This window comes from Mizuhopecten yessoensis, unplaced genomic scaffold (assembly GCF_002113885.1).
Source record: "Mizuhopecten yessoensis strain PY_sf001 unplaced genomic scaffold, ASM211388v2 scaffold2329, whole genome shotgun sequence".
Lineage (NCBI taxonomy): Eukaryota > Metazoa > Mollusca > Bivalvia > Pectinida > Pectinidae > Mizuhopecten > Mizuhopecten yessoensis.
In genome coordinates this window covers 5,081,284-5,100,948 of record NW_018404492.1, presented here as the reverse complement: position 1 = coordinate 5,100,948, position 19,665 = coordinate 5,081,284, and the positions used below count along the sequence as shown (strand labels likewise).

Sequence of the window (19,665 nt, the reverse complement as noted above, 5' to 3'; positions counted from 1 at the left end):
AAATGACGTAACAAATACCTGCTCACAAGAGCAGATAACTCTGCAATACGAAAAGACGGAATACCCTGGGAGCTCATTGTGTCTTTCCTTTGGTATTGTTAAGTCCTCAGTTCCTGTTGTCTTTTGTATTTGATGTTTCCTCAGTTCTTATTGTCAGGTTTCGTATCGGCTCCGAGTTCAAATAATACTTGTTGACACTGTAGTGTATTTGTGGCTTACCTGCTAGATATGAAAGCCCATACGTGTTTTCCATGTCTTCTTACGCATTCATAAACTATGATCAACGAAACAAATCTAATTAGTTAACAGAGATATACCAGTACTACAATACAGTTAATATAAATAAAACGCTATTCATTTAATTCAGTAGGTAATTTATTATGAGAGAAAGTTAACAAAACATTTTTTTTCTCTCTCAAAAATCAAGGCATTTGTAACAATCATATATATAGTAGGCAAATTAACTTAATAACTTTTAAGACTTTGCACATCCTCCGACAATCAGCCCGAAACACATCCCACACACGTCCTCAAACATACGACATATATATTACAATCACCAAAATAGACCAAACTTTGTACTGTAGAATTACAATGATTTCGTCTACTAACAAAACTATACACTTCCATTATTGAGATTTTTATTTTATAAATTCAGTGAGATAGAAAACAACAATCTATGCAGTTGGGAGGAACGTCCTCCCTGATGCCGTGAAATGTGCATCTAATTTTGTATTTATGTAAATGTGTTGTAACACAACGTCCATCTTTGTATATGCAGTGTATTTATGACACAAAGACTTGAGTCTATTGCCTAGTGATAACGAAGATTACGATGACTGATCTTAAATTCGATATGTACAAAATCGATACGTACAAAGTACACGATGTATTATGTAAATAACGTACGTCTTTTAACAGTGACAGTTTTAGTTAAGAACTATCGGAGTATGACGTATAGGTACATCGTCAGATATATTCACAGACACAACCGACAGTGACGGTCTTACATTTGGTATCTCTTTGTTTTGTTTGATAAGCGAATGTTCCGGTCCCCTGTCGGCCGCATTCACAGTCACGTACAGTTATACACGTCCGAGGCGCTTAACAGCCAGAAAGTTGGTCACACTGCAATATTCCAGCACAATTGTTTAATGTTGTTCTCCCTGTTTGTAATATTTAACGAAGCACTGACAGCTTTAAATTCATCACAAATAACCAGCCATTCTGGGATATTGATTTTGTATGTATTTTAACGAGATTTTGGATGACCATACAAACTTCATCTCAATCCTATACAAATCACCCTAGCTGTACTGTGGAAGGTGTTGTTTGGAGATCAATACACCAGGTAGAGCTTGACATCCACATCTATATCACATTAAATTCTAAAACAGAAAATCTAACACAAATCCGAAACTCTCCCTGAATACATAATACTGCATGGTACTACTGTATGCATAATTATGTCCACGTAATACTTTACACATAAAGCTGTTTACATAATACAGTATACATTTTTTTTATTTTTTTTTTATAAATAATGCAATTTATCACATAAACGACGAATCTTACTATATTGATATAGTAGCTAGTTTTCAGGCCATTTAATACAATTAAGGTACTGTCTTTCACACTGTGGTGATGCAATATGGTGTACAATGTATTACCCTAGTAGCCAGAAGTCCTTATTGGGTGGAACTCATCGGTCGTTATCCACCGACAAAATCGACGAATTGAAACAAGAATGGGTTCCGAACATTTTAACGTCATTTAACGTATATATACTTCGTACACAATACAGTATACAGGAAACATTGTACATTTATAGTAGTCATAATACTGTATACATAATTCATAATATTATAAAAGTGTAAACACTAAGCTTCTGTCAGCATATTGTAAAGGTGCAAATGAATTCAATATAAACGTATGTGCATCAAACACCAAAAACATTTCAGTCGTAAACTGCTACTCATGTCTCGATATACAACGACACTTGCGATGAATAGTCTATCGGAAATCCTAAAAATAACTGTCGGGAAATAAACTCTGTATAGAGTATCCGTGTCAAATCACATCAATGTTTAAAGACACGTGATCTAGTGACTCCAAGTCTTCCATTTGAATCCCCTCATTATTCTGACACTGTGTAATAGATTGAAGTCTATTGTTCACATATTCGTTATCCACTTCCCTAGTGACCCCGTTGCTGAATGGCATAGTTTCGTTCCTGTTTGTTCGCCTCATGGTTTTAACCGGAAGTTCATATCTCATTTTAGACCAGAATAATTTATCATCCGGGCACATGACCCGTTTATCTTTCAGTCGAGACTTCCAAGGTTCCTCCTGGAGTTGCGCGAACATTTGTTTGTTCCATATGATATATATAACTCTTCCATGCACACTCTCGCTCGAATTGTGTTCATACTCCGCCTGATCTGCCTCAAATATACACCAATCGTCTTTGAGAAACTCGGGGGAGAGGATGAGCAGAATCCTTCGACTCTTACCCATGTTGTCCGATATCTCGTCAGACCGGAAGTTACCAGCTGCATTGTCCCGTTGGAAACAGAAGACTGTATATCTCCTCTTTGACCTTTCCTCGAGCTTCTTGAGAAAGACTCTCTTCATCCACTGCCTTACTTGGATGCTCTCGCCCTGTTCACCTTGATAATAGGAGATGTAAGCGTCGTATTCCTTGTCCGGCTCTTGATCTACTTTGTACTTGTCGCGCGGATGGATATTGAAGAATTTATACAAGAGTACTTTGGTCTCGTATGGACATCGTTTTGCAGTGATACTGACCGCGCCCACCAAGCCGATTACTACACCTAGAGTCACACTTAGTATTATAATAATCTTGTCGTAGCTACAGAGGAGTGTATCCTCAGTGACTGTAGAAATAGGGAGACTCTCCCCGTCATCGTCACAGGTGATCTGTGAATCCTTGGCCTGTGGGGACAGATTTATCCACTCTGCCATCCATGTCATGTTGCAGTCACACAACAGAGGGTTTCCGGAAATACTGACGTTAGAAAATGCAAGGAGCTGCAGTTCTTTGGGGATGTAGTTTATCCGATTATTTTCTACGTTAAGATATTTCAAATTATTCATACTCTTAATGACACTGGAATCGATTGAAGCTAGTTGGTTATTGCTAATTGTCAAGTTACTGATTTGATGAGAATAGTTGGTCTGGGTGAGATACTCAATGTTGTTGTTATCCAGATGAAGCGATATGTTTCCGTACGTAGCGTGAGGGAGCGCTAGCGGAAGTGATATCAGACCCGCATCTCGGCAGTCCACAAAGAGGTCATAGGAATTTGGACGTTCCTGACAAAAACAACCAGACGGACAGCTAGTTGTCCGGTTACAGACGAATTCGTCAAGTTCAATGTCATGAAAGAAGTCGATGCCACGCAGATGGGGTGGCCATGTACACCTCATGCGAGACTCTTCGATTTTGAAGTAGAACAGAAGCGACTCGTGTAGCGCGCTGACATAAACGTAGGGCTGACAGTCGCAGTGGAAGGGGTTTTCCGTCACGTTGATGTTGAAGGTTAAAAACTCGGTGAGGTAGTCGCCATTAAATCCAGGATGGTATACTGTTATCGTGTCCGTATTTAGGCTTGTTAGCTGATTGTACTGGAGCTGTATATCGAATTCATATTCTTCAGTTAGATCATACGACCAGTTCATTTTGTTGGTGAATGAAGCAATGAAATTGTGTTGAAAGTTCCAATGGACGTCCAGCTTGTCATTTTGATCTGTCTGTGGGATGTAGGGCCACGGCTCGAAAGAAACTAGACTGTTGTAGGACAATTCAACGGACTTGATTAGTGCCATGTCTTTGTGAAACACATTAAACCCAATGTCACTGATGTTGTTGTGTGAAAAGTTTATAGTTTCTAGATTGCTGAGATGCACTCCTTGGCCCATGAACAGGTCGTCTGCCAGGGCCACAAGCATGTTGTTGCTGGCATCGAAGTTCTTCAGGCTGCGCATGTTCTTCAGCAGCCCGGACGGCAATGAATTAATCTGGTTATGAGACAGAGATATGGAAAAAAGGTTCCAAAAGTCATCAAAAACATCACCATCTAGTGTTTGTAGACTGTTTCCGGACAAGATTAGTGTAGTAGCGTTTTTCGGACAATCTACCAAGTCATTTTTTTGTAGAATCACGAGACTCGGGCTCAAAACACCCGATAGGTCTGCGGCTCCAGACACACTGCTATACGGACATGTAGCGATGGTCGTAAAAGACTGGAGGGCTAACATCCACACTATTGTCAGATACAGTAATACGTACACGGGAGGCATGGTTTTATCTCATGAATCCCTCAGCAGATCTTCCTCATATATTACAGTATCGGTGGCCTCCCACACGTGTTGCCTCCTCATATATTACAGTATCGGTAGCCTCCCACACGTGTTGCCTCCTCCTATATTACAGTATCGGTGGCCTCTAACACGTGTTGCCTCCTCATATATCACAGTATCGGTGGCCTCCCACACGTGTTGCGTCCTCATATATTACAGTATCGGTGGCCTCCCACACGTGTTGCCTCTCAAACGTCAACACCTTCCGAACAGCTGTGGTACATGAAGCTGCGTCTCGGAGGAAGTATCTGAAACATTATATAAAACTAAAATAATCGATCCGAAAGGATTGTGGATTGTATGTGTTGATACTAAAAGTGTGTGAATATACTTTGAAATCAGTTGTTTTCGTGGAGCCATTTTTTATGTTGGTTTCCCAAAGAAAACTGCGTTTCTCGGGTACATGATTTTTTGAATTACGAGAACCAAATAAAACGAAGAATTGCTTTATGTCAAACTTGTAACTACTACGTGGATGTATGAATTCGTGGATGAAGATTACCTATGAAATCAACGAAATTACAAACCCCACGAAAATAAGTAATTTCACAGTATCCAACTGAGATACGCAGTCATCTGCCCATTGTTTAAAAAATTGTTCAAAATTGACCGTGTTATAAACTTCCGCTATTAAACCTCATTACGTGTATTCTACAGGCAAATATGTTTTCAAATGTGAATGTCTGCCAAAAAATAAATCGGAGACCGTTCGTTCGAAGCTTGGTTTTTAAAGAGTCGTTACATATAGTTAACATTTTTAAATGACTTTGTTTGTACCGGCTCATTGTTTATACCACCAAATATGTATCACACTTGAATACAAGATACATGCTGGCGCTGTATTTTGTTAATACAGAGTTTTGACGGTAAAGTGCAAATCGTACTGAATATCAAATTGCAAGTCGAATATGTAATGAAGGACGTATTTTTGGGCAAAATTTCAACACTTTAAATGTTGAGATAGATTTTGGAATTCATTTCGATTGGAAATCTCCTGCTTACCGTGGACTTTAATACAATTATTTTCTGACCCGTGCAAATTAACGTTCATTAAAGCCAGCAAAAGATTTTAGAAACAGATTTTCACTCTAAATGATATTTTTGTAAATGTTTGTTGGGAGAAGATGTTAATTAGTCGTTATAACTTGTACCTTATGCCTTGTCTAAATATGTTAATACTTACGTTAAAATTAGTCCCGACATTTGCCTAAACATTTGTTCGAAATTGGCAGTGTTTTATACTTCCGCTAGCAAACCTTCATTATTTCTTGTACTGTAATGTAGTTATGTGTAAAAGGATTAGTGCAGCACGTGCTTGCTATGGTCAACTGCCAAAAGTGAAATCCGACCCCATTTCGATTCGTAAATGCTTGATATATTAGAGTCGTGACCTTAAATGTTCAAATCAATATTATAGAGAATCAGTTTAAATCAATACGTTTCTTGCCTTCAGATAACGACATTAAATTTAAATATATACAATATAGTAAATTGACTTCAATATTTCTGAAAAATATCCTGTCAGAACCTGACGTTGACTTTGAGGACAAGCTAACCAGGCTTTGGACCTAGGTCCTGTTATCCTTTTTCTAATCCTCATACATGACGCGTTAAAACGAAATCACATGAAATGAAAAATAGGATAAACTTAAGATTTTTAAAGTGTCGTATACAGAGGTTATTTTTCTTCACAGCGTAGATTTGTTTTAAATAAGTATTCTCCCAGGATTTGCCTCAACACCGCGTGTAAGTTCTCAGGCAGTGAAACAACTATTTACACAAGACAGAACCTTATACATTCTTACACTTAGATAACAGATAGAAGCTCACTAGATTATATACTTTGATTACAGACAGAACCCCGGCCGTAAGTTCTTATAACTTAATTACAGAGAGAAACACACTATAGTTCTTATACTTCGATTACAGACAGAACCTCATTAGTTTTTATACTTAGGACCTGTTTATGCGGAAGACCCGGTTCGTCTGTTTTTAAATGTTACATTTTTCGGTATACGTAGGCATTGAATCAGCATCTGATTACTAGGTCCGATCTTCAACTGTTTGGATCGCGATAAACGAAAGCGGCCTTAAAGTATACTTAAGATTTCAGACAGAATCTCATTATTTCTAATACTTTAATTACAGAGAGAACCTCATTAATACTTAGAATACAGACAGAACCTCATTAGTTTTTATATAATTTAATTACAGAAAGAACCTCACTAGATATTATACTTATATTACAGACATAACCATACTGAAATTACAGAGAGTATATATAGTATTACAAGTGAATGTATATGATGTGAATCAGTTTGAATTCATATGCATTACCAGAACCTATATGTTAATGTTCCGTAATGACTGTAAAAAAGTTAGTTAAAACTTTTAATTCAACAAATATATAATATGTAGTATTCTACGCTACATCCAGCTAGCAATCTTTTTTTTAAACAATTCTAAACTTTTACTTACAAATCTCGGATGCGTTACCTCCTTGGGACGTTGGTAGAATTGTGAAATGTCATTACTTGAACTGGATGGTAAGACTGCCGATTGTTTGCTCTGCGCATTAGTATTGGTCGTAGGGTATACAGGTAGCTACCCGGAAGAAAATAATATTTTTAAGTAGTGGAAAAAACCTCTTACGCGGTAAGGTAAACCGTGAGGCTATTAATAACCCTTGTTAGCTAATTATCGCCAGTGACGTTGAATTGGTTGGTGTGTGTGTGACCATACAGATGACAGCTAGTCTACAGGTTCGATCTTGTTGGTTTTGAAACTTAGGGATTTAAACATTTCACAGCCAATAGTACAAAACTTCGGATGATATACGATATATATGTGACAAGGGCTATGATTGCCTATCCGTCAACTTTAAAGGTAAATCGGGGGGAAACCCACGTTTAGTATTCTTAGTGTTACATTTTGTTCCGGCTTTTTCGGTACTTGGAAGCAATAATCGACCTGTATTTCGTATTTTTAACATATGAACATTAAAATTGTGGAATAGTACTACGTGACAAACTTATTTTATTTATATATTTATAAATCTTATCACTACAGACTGTAATCCTTCATGTGCATCTACATTCAAATTATAAGAGTCTTAGGTCACACCTTGCCTCAATATGTATAATTCACATAAACGCACATAATACATCCAAAAGAGTGAGCTGTATTGAGAGGGTGTCCCGATTAAAGCCTATAAGGTATGCATTACATCGGCTACTTATTACTGTCCAAAAAAAATATAAAACTATTTTTATTATTCTGATGTTAATATATATTTTAATGGTTATATTTATGGAAAGTTCAGAACTTTGCTCTTTGATACTTGATGGCGATCGACAAGTGGGATGAATGAGAAGAGATTACACACGTCACGTGCATGTCCCACTCCAACAACTCACTTTGCTGCTGTGGTCAGTAAGATATTCCAAAATGTATCGCGGCTAACACTGTTGAACACTCCCATGCTTGATGAACAATAACGTTTATCCTTCCTGTGACGTCATCAAGTCTATTTAAAGGAATGGTGTCTGCTATTTCGGTAGTTTTGGGGAGATCAGTCAAACATTTAGGTGGTGTTATCGACTTTTCTGAATGATGTCAAAACATCAGAGGATTTACCTGTATTCAAGGTTTCTAATGTAATTACAGAAAGAACCTCACTAGATATTATACTTATATTACAGACAGAACCTCACCATTACTGAAATTACAGAGAGTATATATAGTATTAAAAGTGAATGTATATGATGTGAATCAGTTCGAATTCATATTCATTACCAGAACCTATATGTTAATGTTCCGTAATGACTGTAAAAAGGTTAGTTAAAACTATTAATTCAACAAATATATAATATGTAGTATTCTACGCTACATCTAGCTAGCAATCTTTTTTTTAAACAATTCTAAACTTTTACTTACAAATCTCGGATGCGTTACCTCCTTGGGACTCTGGTAGAATTGTGAAATGTCATTACTTGAACTGGATGGTAAGACTGCCGATTGTTTACTCTGCGCATTAGTATTGGTCGTAGGATATACATGTAGCTACCGGGAAGTAAATAATATATTTAAGTAGTGGAAAAAACCTCTTACGCAATAAGGTAAACCGTGAGGCTATTAATAACCCTTGTTAGCTAATTATCGCCAGTGACGTTGAATTGCAATTGGTTGGTGAGTGTGTGACCATACAGATGACAGCTAGTTTACAGGTTCGATCTTGTTGGTATTGAAACTTAGGGATTTAAACATTTTACATGCAATAGTACAAAACTTCGGATGATATACGATATATATGTGACAAGGGCTATGATTGCCTATCCGTCAACTTTAAAGGTAAATCGGGGGGGAAACCCACGTTTAGTATTCTTTGTATGACATTTTGTTCCGTTTTTTTCGGTACTTGGAAGCAATAATCGACCTGTATTTCGTATCTTTAACATATGAACATTAAAATCGTGGAATATTACTACGTGACAAACTTATTTTATTTATATATTTATAAATCTTATCACTACAGACTGTAATCCTTCATGTGCATCTACATTCAAATTATAAGAGTCTTAGGTCACACCTTGCCTCAATATGTATAGTCCATATAAACGCACATAATACATCTAAAAGAATGAGCTGTATTGAGAGGGTGTCCCGACTAAAGCTTAAGGTATGCATTACATCGGCTACTTAATACTGTCCAAAAAAAATATAAAAATATTTTTATTATTCTGATGTTAATATATATTTTAATGGTTATATTTATGGAAAGTTCAGAATTTTGCTCTTTGATACTTGATGGCGATCGACAAGTGGGATGAATGAGAAGAGATTACACACCTCACGTGCATGTCCCACTCCAACAACTCACTTTGCTGCTGTGGTCGGTAAGATATTCCAAAATGTATCGCGGCTAACACTGTTGAACACTCCCATGCTTGATGAACAATACCGTTTATCCTTCCTGTGACGTCATCAAGTCTATTTAAAGGAATGGTGTCTGCTATTTCGGTAGTTTTGGGGAGATCAGTCGAACATTTAGGTGTTGTTATCGACTTTTCTGACTGAAGTCAAAACATCAGAGGATTTACCTGTATTCAAGGATCTTGAATGCAATCACAGGGGCATGTCACATGCACAGGGGCTTGAGAAGTTATTACAGCTATACTTTGACCTAAAATAAGGTGTTCAAAGTAATTTTAAACGTTTAACCCAAAAAACACGTAAAATTACGTATACTCTGAACTTTAATATTTAAACACTAGTTTATAATCTCGACATATTCTGTTTTCCTTCTTTATACACAAACAATGTACGTATTTAACGTGCGTCAACGTTTCAAGAGCGAATTGTCCTTTTGTAAAGCTATGACTTAAATGCAAAAGCAAGTAAGATTTATTTGAATTCTAATTGAAAAATTAAAATACTACAATAAATAATTATTATATACCAAAACCCCATTCCCTATGAAATTGATCTTATTGTCCAATCGTCACTTAATAAGTCAATGGAACTGCTGTGCTACATACATTGAATTACAAGCATTGTGTCGCATGCACAATGGATGACAATAGGAATCACCAGTGATGCTATACACATGTTAGGTACTGGTCGTACTGTTGTTGGACGGATTGGTACCTCCTGCTTATACGTAAACATTACCCATTGTCAGTGCACGTGTGAAATTTTCACCGTCACTTATGTAAACAGTCACTGCTAACAATAATTCACAACTTAGATTGACAGTCTTACAACTGGTGTAACAATTAGCCTAGTACACACAGATCACCTGGTGAAAGGAGACAACATGATGATAAAGTAGGTATCTTAACTAGTTTACCAGTTAAACCGACTCCAGAAGTAAGTGAATTGATATTTCTTCATTAGAAAGAAAGTATTACCAAGAATACCAAACAATTAGGTATGACCAGCTTTAGTTATTCTACCAGCTCATGAATGAGGATTTTCTGTCATTGGTATTGTCTACTGTTCATACAATGTCAGTTTAGAATATGATGTCAAATTTACCTGTAAAGTTGGCTGAACACAATGTCAACTTTACAAACAATGTCAACTTTATAAACAAATTCAAGCAAACATTTTCATCTTAACATACAATGTCAGCTTTACATACGATGTCAACTTTACATACGATGTCAGCTTTACATACAATGTCAGCTTTATAAACAAATTCAAGCAAACATTTTCATCTTAACATACAATGTCAGCTTTACAAACAATGTCAACTTTACAAACATTGTCAGCTTTATGTACAATGTCAACTTCACAAACATTGTCAGCTTTATGTACAATGTCAACTTCACAAACATTGTCAGCTTTATGTACAATGTCAACTTCACAAACATTGTCAGCTTTATGTACAATGTCAACTTCACAAACATTGTCAGCTTTATGTACAATGTCAACTTCACAAACATTGTCAGCTTTATGTACAATGTCAACTTTACAAACAATGTCAGCTTTGAGTACAATGTCATCTTTGTGTACAATGTCAACTTTATGTACAATGTCAACTTTACAAACATTGTTAGCTTTATGTACAATGTCAACTTTATGTACAATGTCAACTTTGTGTACAATGTCAACTTTATGTACAATGTCAACTTTATGTACAATGTCAACTTTGTGTACAATGTCAACTTTATGTACAATGTCAACTTTATGTACAATGTCAACTTTGTGTACAATGTCAACTTTATGTACAATGTCAACTTTATGTACAATGTCAACTTTGTGTACAATGTCAACTTTATGTACAATGTCAACTTTATGTACAATGTCAACTTTGTGTACAATGTCAACTTTATGTACAATGTCAACTTTATGTACAATGTCAACTTTGTGTACAATGTCAACTTTATGTACAATGTCAACTTTATGTACAATGTCAACTTTGTGTACAATGTCAACTTTATGTACAATGTCAACTTTATGTACAATGTCAACTTTGTGTACAATGTCAACTTTATGTACAATGTCAACTTTATGTACAATGTCAACTTTGTGTACAATGTCAACTTTATGTACAATGTCAACTTTATGTACAATGTCAACTTTGTGTACAATGTCAACTTTATGTACAATGTCAACTTTATGTACAATGTCAACTTTGTGTACAATGTCAACTTTATGTACAATGTCAACTTTATGTACAATGTCAACTTTGTGTACAATGTCAACTTTATGTACAATGTCAACTTTATGTACAATGTCAACTTTGTGTACAATGTCAACTTTATGTACAATCTCAACTTTATGTACAATGTCAACTTTATGTACAATGTCAACTTTGTGTACAATGTCAACTTTATGTACAATGTCAACTTTATGTACAATGTCAACTTTGTGTACAATGTCAACTTTATGTACAATGTCAACTTTATGTACAATGTCAACTTTGTGTACAATGTCAACTTTATGTACAATGTCAACTTTGTGTACAATGTCAACTTTACAAACATTGTCAACTTTACAAACAATGTCAGCTTTGTGTACACTGTCAACTTTATGTACAATGTCAGCTTTGTGTACAATGTCAACTTTACAAACAATCTCAGCTTTATGTACAATATCAACTTTATGTACAATGTCAACTTTATGTACAATGTCAACTTTGTGTACAATGTCAACTTTATGTTCAATGACAGCTTTGTGTACAATGTCAATTTTACAAACAATCTCAGCTTTATGTACAATGTCAACTTTATGTACAATGTCAACTTTGTGTACAATGTCAACTTTATGTACAACGTCAACTTTACAAACAATGTCAGCTTTATGTACAATGTCAGCTTTATGTACAATGTCAACTTTATGTACAATGTCAACTTTATGTACAATGTCAACTTTATGTACAATGTCAACTTTATGTACAATGTCAACTTTATGTACAATGTCAACTTTATGTACAATGTCAACTTTATGTACAATGTCAACTTTATGTACAATGTCAACTTTATGTACAATGTCAACTTTGTGTACAATGTCAACTTTATGTACAACGTCAACTTTACAAACAATGTCAGCTTTATGTACAATGTCAGCTTTATGTACAATGTCAACTTTATGTACATTGTCAGATTTGTGTACAATGGCAACTTTACAAACATTGTCAGCTTTATGTACAATGTCAGCTTTGTGTACAATGTCAACTTTATGTACAATGTCAACTTTATGTACAATGTCAACTTAACAAACAATGTCAACTTTGTGTACAATGTCAACTTTATGTACAATGTCAACTTTACAAACAATGTCCACTTTATGTACAATGACAACTTTACAAACATTGTCAGCTTTACAAACAATGTCAGCTTTGTGTACAATGTAAACTTTATATACAATGTCAACTTTACAAACAATGTCAACTTTACAAACATTGTCAGCTTTGTGTACAATGTCAACTTTGTGTACAATGTCAACTTTACAAACAATGTCAGCTTTGTGTACAATGTAAACTTTATGTACAATGTCAACTTTACAAACAATGTCAACTTTACAAACATTGTCAGCTTTGTGTACAATGTCAACTTTGTGTACAATGTCAACTTTACAAACAATGTCAGCTTTGTGTACAATGTCAACTTTACAAACAATGTCAGCTTTGTGTACAATGTCAACTTTACAAACATTGTCAGCTTTATGTACAATGTCAACTTTGTGTACAATGTCAACTTTATGTAAAATGTCAACTTTGTGTACAATGTCAACTTTGTGTGTGCAATGTCAACTTTATGTACATTGTCAGCTTTACAAACAATGTCAGCTTTGTGTACAATGTCAACTTTATGTACAATGTCAGCTTTGTGTACACTGTCAACTTTACAAACAATCTCAGCTTTATGTACAATGTCAACTTTATGTACAATGTCAACTTTGTGTACAATGTCAACTTTATGTACAATGTCAGCTTTGTGTACAATGTCAACTTTACAAACAATCTCAGCTTTATGTACAATGTCAACTTTACATTGTCGGCTTTTAAGACACATCAAGTCGAGTTGAACACTGACAATACCAAATCGAAAATCAAAAGCTTTGAAATGTGACATGAGCGGTCACTTTCCTACTTCAGTTTCAGATTCTACTGTTTATATGAAAGTTGTGAAAGCTTACAAAAACACAGGGTACCGTATTTAGATGTTATTTATTTACGATAGGGAGTACAATCAGTGAATACAAAGAAATTTACTTCAACATATTTCATGAATTTCAAATTCGAAAAACATATGTACAACATTTTACGTTAATCAAGTTAAAGTTTACACAGGTGAACTGAACCAGCTTCGTATGAACATACATGTATCTATTTTGAATGGTACAACAAGGCAGATAATGAGATTTGTGCAGCCCAAAAAGCCCTCTATTTAGTATCATTTACGAAAGCTCAAGGGAGACTACAAGATTAATTGGATGTGCAGTTGCCTCCCTTGCATTGTCAAATTCATTATAGACTGGGTTAACAACCCATGTTGTAATATATATATAAATACTAAGCTAACCTGAAATGTCGTATCCGTGATAAGAACACTCGCGAAGGAAATGCTTAATGTCCTACAAGAACATGGATTTGACAACCCGGAAACCCTGGATCACTTGTACTTCAAGATACATTGTATTTATTTTTGCATGAATTTGTTTGTACAACAAATCGTAAAAATAAAATCTTGCAAATATCTAGCAAATATATATTCAGAAACATAAACAAGCTATATATGACTGTTTTTGTTGATGATTGCAGAAAAAAAATCATAATTTTGAAAGAGGATCTTTGCGTTGTCTGGATGAACGGAGAGCATTACCAATAAGTAAACTCTGGTTAATGAAGTCATCGATGAGTTAGACAAGTGCAGTGTTTCACCAACAGCTTGAAGCTAGACTAAATAGTATCAAATATATATATATATATATATATACATCAATTTGTGTTGCACCAAACTCGATTAGAGCCAGTGATTATGCTGAATTATTTTCCCATAATGTACCAGTTCACCAGCACATTTAAAGCACTATTTGTGTAATAAATGCATTTTTTCTCTCCATGCTTTACGAATTCTTCTGTGGTACTTTGATGCAAACCTGAAATGAGAAAAAAAAAGGAAATTACATTCCAAGATGATCCTATATGCATTGTGGTGCTTTGAGGAATATAACAAAACTTCTAATCAATCATATGCTTGATATACAGCGCAACATGTGTATACACCAACTACTGGAGATCTAAGAAAAGCCATTCGGATTGATATGTCTCGCCTATGCCCCCCGCTTTGGCCATCAACGCACATATCTGAGAAATTAATTTAAACGCATAAACTGAAATGTTGATGGAGATGCTGACAAAGTCAATGGACCATGAAAGTTAGGCTGCATCCAGCATATGATGTATCTATTGTCCAAGTTTGGTTGGTGTAGCACCTCTATTTTCAGTGAAACTAACTTAAACGCAAAAACTTAATGCCGACATGGCAGCATCAACATTAATTTTTAGCATTTAAGTAAGTTTATAATAATGCTCCACCGGAGGAAAAACAACACCTTACTCTCGCTTCCACTTCGTGGTGGCGAAACAAAACCCTTACACAAGATTTTTAGAGTTTCATTTTCATTAAACAATTCCTTCTGTGACACTTATATTATGTGTGACTGATAATATTAGTGTCTCCAAGAATTACATATGTACATACATAATTTGGTTGATCAGACACAATACATGGGTGGGGGGAGGCTATACTTTAATTAAACAGAGTTATGCCAATCTGTTTACAGTGAACAGGTGAGAAACTATTATCACACAAACAGAATACACAGAGGTGATACTTACAGCCTTGGTCTCGGTGTAAGCCTCAAGTCCATACTCTCCAAGTTCCCGACCGTTACCAGACATCTTGTAACCCCCGAACGGTTGGGCCGCATCGAAAATATCAAAACAATTCACCCTGAAATAAAAATATACACACTTTTATAGTGACGCAACCAAAACATCAAGAGTTTACCCCGAAATCAGAATATCAAGCAGTTCAGTTTTGATATATGAGACGTTACCTGGAAGTTTAAGGTCAAGTAAAGGATGTATATCAACATTACTAGACAGAGACTGAGTTGATACTTGGGAGATGAGAGTGAGGCACACAGGAGAATCTATGACATTGTCACCAAAGACCGTGAAGATCTATAATGAAAGTTTTACCACACAGAGCCAGCGCGAAGACTGTTGGCCAGGTACAAAGCCTTATCGAGGTCCTGGGTGTGGACAGCGGCAGCCAGACCATATATTGTGTCATGTGACCTCTCAATCAGCTCTTCAATGGTCTTGAATTTCATGATCTGCATCACAGGGCCGAAAATCTGGAAAGACAATGTAACACGACTAATGACAATATTTATTGTACAACTGCTTATGTAGTTCTGTCATTTAGTGTGAACATTTACATCAATGCAGGATTCTGAAAACTGTAATTTTTACCAAAACAACAATTAATTCAAGTGAAGATACATCTAAATAGTTGTACATGTACCATAATATCTTCAATGAAATAAATCTTCTTTGCAAGCACACAATTTAATTGATAAAAAATTCACAAAAAAATGTGATTTACTGTTAGTGACAAATCAGGCACTTTTTTCAACAGATCTGTTTTGAACCTTTTTTAAAAAGGGTTTGTCTGGAGAATTCAATGAGGAGAATATTGCTATTATAACCAACCTCCTCCTTGGCAATCCTCATATTGTCCTGAACATCCGTGAAGACAGTGGGCTCTATAAAGTAACCTTTGTCCCCTACTCGGTTCCCGCCGACCGCAAGCTTAGCTCCCTCTTTCTTCCCGCTGGATATCAGGGACAGGATCTTCTCCATCTGTTCCTGGTCCACCTGTCACACATACCTCTCACTGTTATCACTTTACACAAAGGTTATAAGAATCACAAAGCTATCCTCATTATACTAGTACACTCAAACCAGTCGTTATCAACATCAAACAGAACTCAAACAACTATATGGCTGGATATGACAATGTGCCAGTGAGGTCGGGTTAAAGTGGAGATAACTCTAGTTGACCAAAAATTTACATCAGTTATTTGAGGATGTCCTTGATTGAACCCAGGGCCCTGGATTCATGAATTCCTTCTTGTGCTCAAGCATGGATTCTTTGCCTAAACAAAATTTCAAATGATATGTGATAGAAAACTATATACAATAACTTCAATTATATATATATTTACAGTATTGAACTTTGTGTCTCTAAAATTCCTCCAAATCATTCACAAAATGTGAATTTGCTTTAATTTTTCACCAGAACCAGAAATTGGGATTGAGCACAGAATCTGAATTTGAGCAAGAGAACACTTTCGTGAACATGGTGTCAGTATAGTCAGTTTCTACTATAATGTAAGAAAAGATCTTTCTGTAAAAAGTCAATTATGTTGCAGTGTCCTAATCTCTGATAATGAATGATTCAGTAAAAAAAATATTCTGAAAATATTTACCATGGAGAAACAAAAATCTTACTTTTACTATCAGTACCAGATTATCATATCATATATTATAAATCTATGCTTGTAATGAACATCACACTTCAATTTTATGAGTATAACTTACCTGAGGTCCTTGTTCATTTCCAGAATCAAAGGGATTTCCCACAGTGCGCTGTTTTGCTCTCTCAACACTGCGCTCCACAAATTCATCGTAAACGCTTTCCTGTACAAATGTCCTAGACCCAGCACAGCAGCACTGACCCTGGTTAAAGAACAGGGCGAAGTGAGAATTCTCCACCGCATTCGCCACTGCAGAGTAAACAAGAGGATCATTACTTCATGGTTCAGGAAACAAGAGTACATTCATCAAAATATTGTTAGGATTCCACAAACACATTTTGTTTTGTTTTTAAAAGACTCACTGTCAGCGTCGGCTAAGACAATGTTGGGACTTTTCCCTCCCAGTTCCAAGGTCACTCTCTTCAGGTTACTGCTGGCAGCCATGACAGGTATCAGTTGCCCGATCTGAAACCAGAGTACAAAAGTCACCAGGATAATGTCAGAACAGTATATACATACATTACATAATATGTCTTATTTTACCTAGGAATACAACAAAACCATTTACAATATATAATACTCTCTTGGAAAAAGCATTTATACTCAATTTGAAAAAAAGGTCGACATTATTTTTTTAAGCTTAACTGAGAAGTCCAATTTGAATAGACATCTATTGTGACCACAAGTAATACTAATGAAAGGCCATCATCACACCTCCCACTTCTGTGGATCCAGTGACGGTCAACTTAAAATCATCCAACCTACTGCTTACTTCTTCGGAGCTTCACCAGTAAAATATTCAATCACACCTCTACCATCATTAGGTACCCACCTTAACCCGTACATATCAATACTTCCTTCCTCTGTTAAGCAAGTGAAGGTCACCAAGTCCTGTACAATTCAATACCTCTTACCAACCTCTGTGGAGCTAGTGAAGGTCACCTTGTCTGGTAATATTCACTTCCTCCTAGCTACCTATCTCTGTGGAGCTAGTGAGGTCACCTTGTCTTGTAGAATTCACTTCCTCCTACCTACCTACCTCTTTGGAGCTAGTGAAGGTCACCTTGTCTGGTAGAATTCACTTCCTCCTAGCTACCTACCTCTGTGGAGCTAGTGAGGTCACCTTGTCTTGTAGAATTCACTTCCTCATAACTACCTACCTCTGTGGAGCTAGTGAGGTCACCTTGTCTTGTAGAATTCACTTCCTCCTACCTACCTCTGTGGAGCTTGTGAAGGTCACCTTGTCTGGTAGAATTCACTTCCTCCTAGCTACCTCTGTGGAGCTAGTGAAGGTCACTTTGTCTGGTAGCATTTTCTACCTCCTACCTACCTCTGTGGAGCTAGTGAGGTCACCTTGTCTGGTAGAATTTTCTACCTCCTACCTACCTCTGTGGAGCTAGTGAAGGTCACCTTGTCTGGTAGAATTTTCTACTTCCTACCTACTTCTGTGGAGCTAGTGAGGTCACCTTGTCTTGTAGAATTCACTTCCTCCTACCTACCTCTGAGGAGCTAGTGAAGGTCACCTTGTCTGGTAGAATTTTCTACCTCCTACCTACCTCTGTGGAGCCAGTAAAGGCTACTTTGTCTACATCCATGTGCTCAGCAATGGCAGCTCCAGCTGTTGGTCCATACCCGGGGATGATGTTGAGTACACCTGGTGGAAATCCAGCCTACAAACCACAAATTCATGAATCTGAGGTAAAAAGCTGACTTACACACAAAACCTTAATACAGAAGCTACTGATGATCAATGCCGATCTGGACATCATAGTCTTCTATTCAGACATCATCTGTCCTAAAACTGACAGCTAATCTTCTGTCCAGATATCATCTGTCCTAGAACTGACTGCTAATCTTCTGTCCAGATATCACCTGTCCTTAAACTGACCGCTAATCTTCTGTCCAGATATCACTTGTCCTAAAACTGACCGCTAATCTTCTGTTCAGACATCACCTGTCCTAAAACTGACCGTGCTAATCTTCTAAAAAGGCATCATTTGTCCTATAACTGACATCTAAAAATCAATTTCAAACATGTAGTGCATTTACATTAATTTACTCTAAAACAATGGAGTATTGTAACTAACTAAGAAATAAATAGATGATAAAATTCTTTGAAAATACTGACCTCTTTGGCGAGCTGTGCAATATACAGGGCAGTGAGAGGTGTCTGCTCAGCTACCTTCATTACCACTGTGTTTCCCATAGACAGGGCTGGACCCAGCTTCCATGCCTGCATCAGTAGGGGGAAGTTCCACTGCAAAATAAATATGTTACTTACACAAATTTTGAGAGAAATTCTTCTATCATTCCCATTATCAGCTTTATAATTCCTAATATCCTTATTATAATTACAACCGTTCTGGTATCACAGCTATAATCTATATCTGAATAGGTATGGTATCCCCCCTATAGCTATGACAGTTCTGGTATCACTGCTATAATCTATATCTGAATAGGTATGGTATCCCCCCTATAGCTACGACAGTTCTGGTATCACTGCTATACTCTATATCTGTATAGTAATGGTATTCCCCCTATAGCTACAACAGTTCTGGTATCACTGCTATAATCTATATATGTACAGTTATGGTATTCCCTCTATAGATACAACAGTTCTGGTATCACAGCTATAATCTATATCTGTACAGATATGGTATTCCCTCTATAGATACAACAGTTCTGGTATCACAGCTATAATCTATATCTGTACAGTTATGGTAT

At 36.3% G+C, this 19,665-nt stretch overlaps 2 protein-coding genes across 3 annotated transcripts in view; both read right to left on the bottom strand.

Moving 5' to 3' along the window:
* Positions 1–369: 369 nt before the first annotated feature.
* LOC110445648 (protein toll-like) lies at positions 370–8,445 on the bottom strand. Of its 2 annotated transcripts, XM_021490367.1 has the most exons (3): positions 8,320–8,445; positions 6,862–6,987; positions 370–4,631 (listed from the first exon to the last, which is right to left on the bottom strand). In XM_021490367.1, the coding sequence occupies exon 3, from the start codon at positions 4,321–4,323 to the stop codon at positions 2,071–2,073; it is 2,253 nt and encodes a 750-aa protein (XP_021346042.1). In that variant the 5' UTR covers positions 4,324–4,631; positions 6,862–6,987; positions 8,320–8,445; the 3' UTR covers positions 370–2,070. The 2 variants fall into 2 exon arrangements, with proteins under 2 accessions (XP_021346042.1, XP_021346044.1); XM_021490369.1 differs by lacking the exon at positions 6,862–6,987.
* A 6,002-nt stretch (positions 8,446–14,447) lies between these two features.
* The window catches only part of LOC110445647 (aldehyde dehydrogenase, mitochondrial-like), a 36,315-nt gene continuing 31,097 nt past the window's right edge, over positions 14,448–19,665 (bottom strand). Inside the window, exons 7-14 of the mRNA XM_021490366.1 lie at positions 19,070–19,198; positions 18,498–18,611; positions 17,304–17,406; positions 17,006–17,190; positions 16,115–16,279; positions 15,599–15,756; positions 15,233–15,347; positions 14,448–14,490 (exon numbers count right to left, since the gene is read on the bottom strand). Of these exons, the coding sequence (XP_021346041.1) occupies positions 14,458–14,490; positions 15,233–15,347; positions 15,599–15,756; positions 16,115–16,279; positions 17,006–17,190; positions 17,304–17,406; positions 18,498–18,611; positions 19,070–19,198 (1,002 nt within the window). The 3' untranslated portion in view covers positions 14,448–14,457. The remainder of the gene's footprint in view (positions 14,491–15,232; positions 15,348–15,598; positions 15,757–16,114; positions 16,280–17,005; positions 17,191–17,303; positions 17,407–18,497; positions 18,612–19,069; positions 19,199–19,665) is intronic.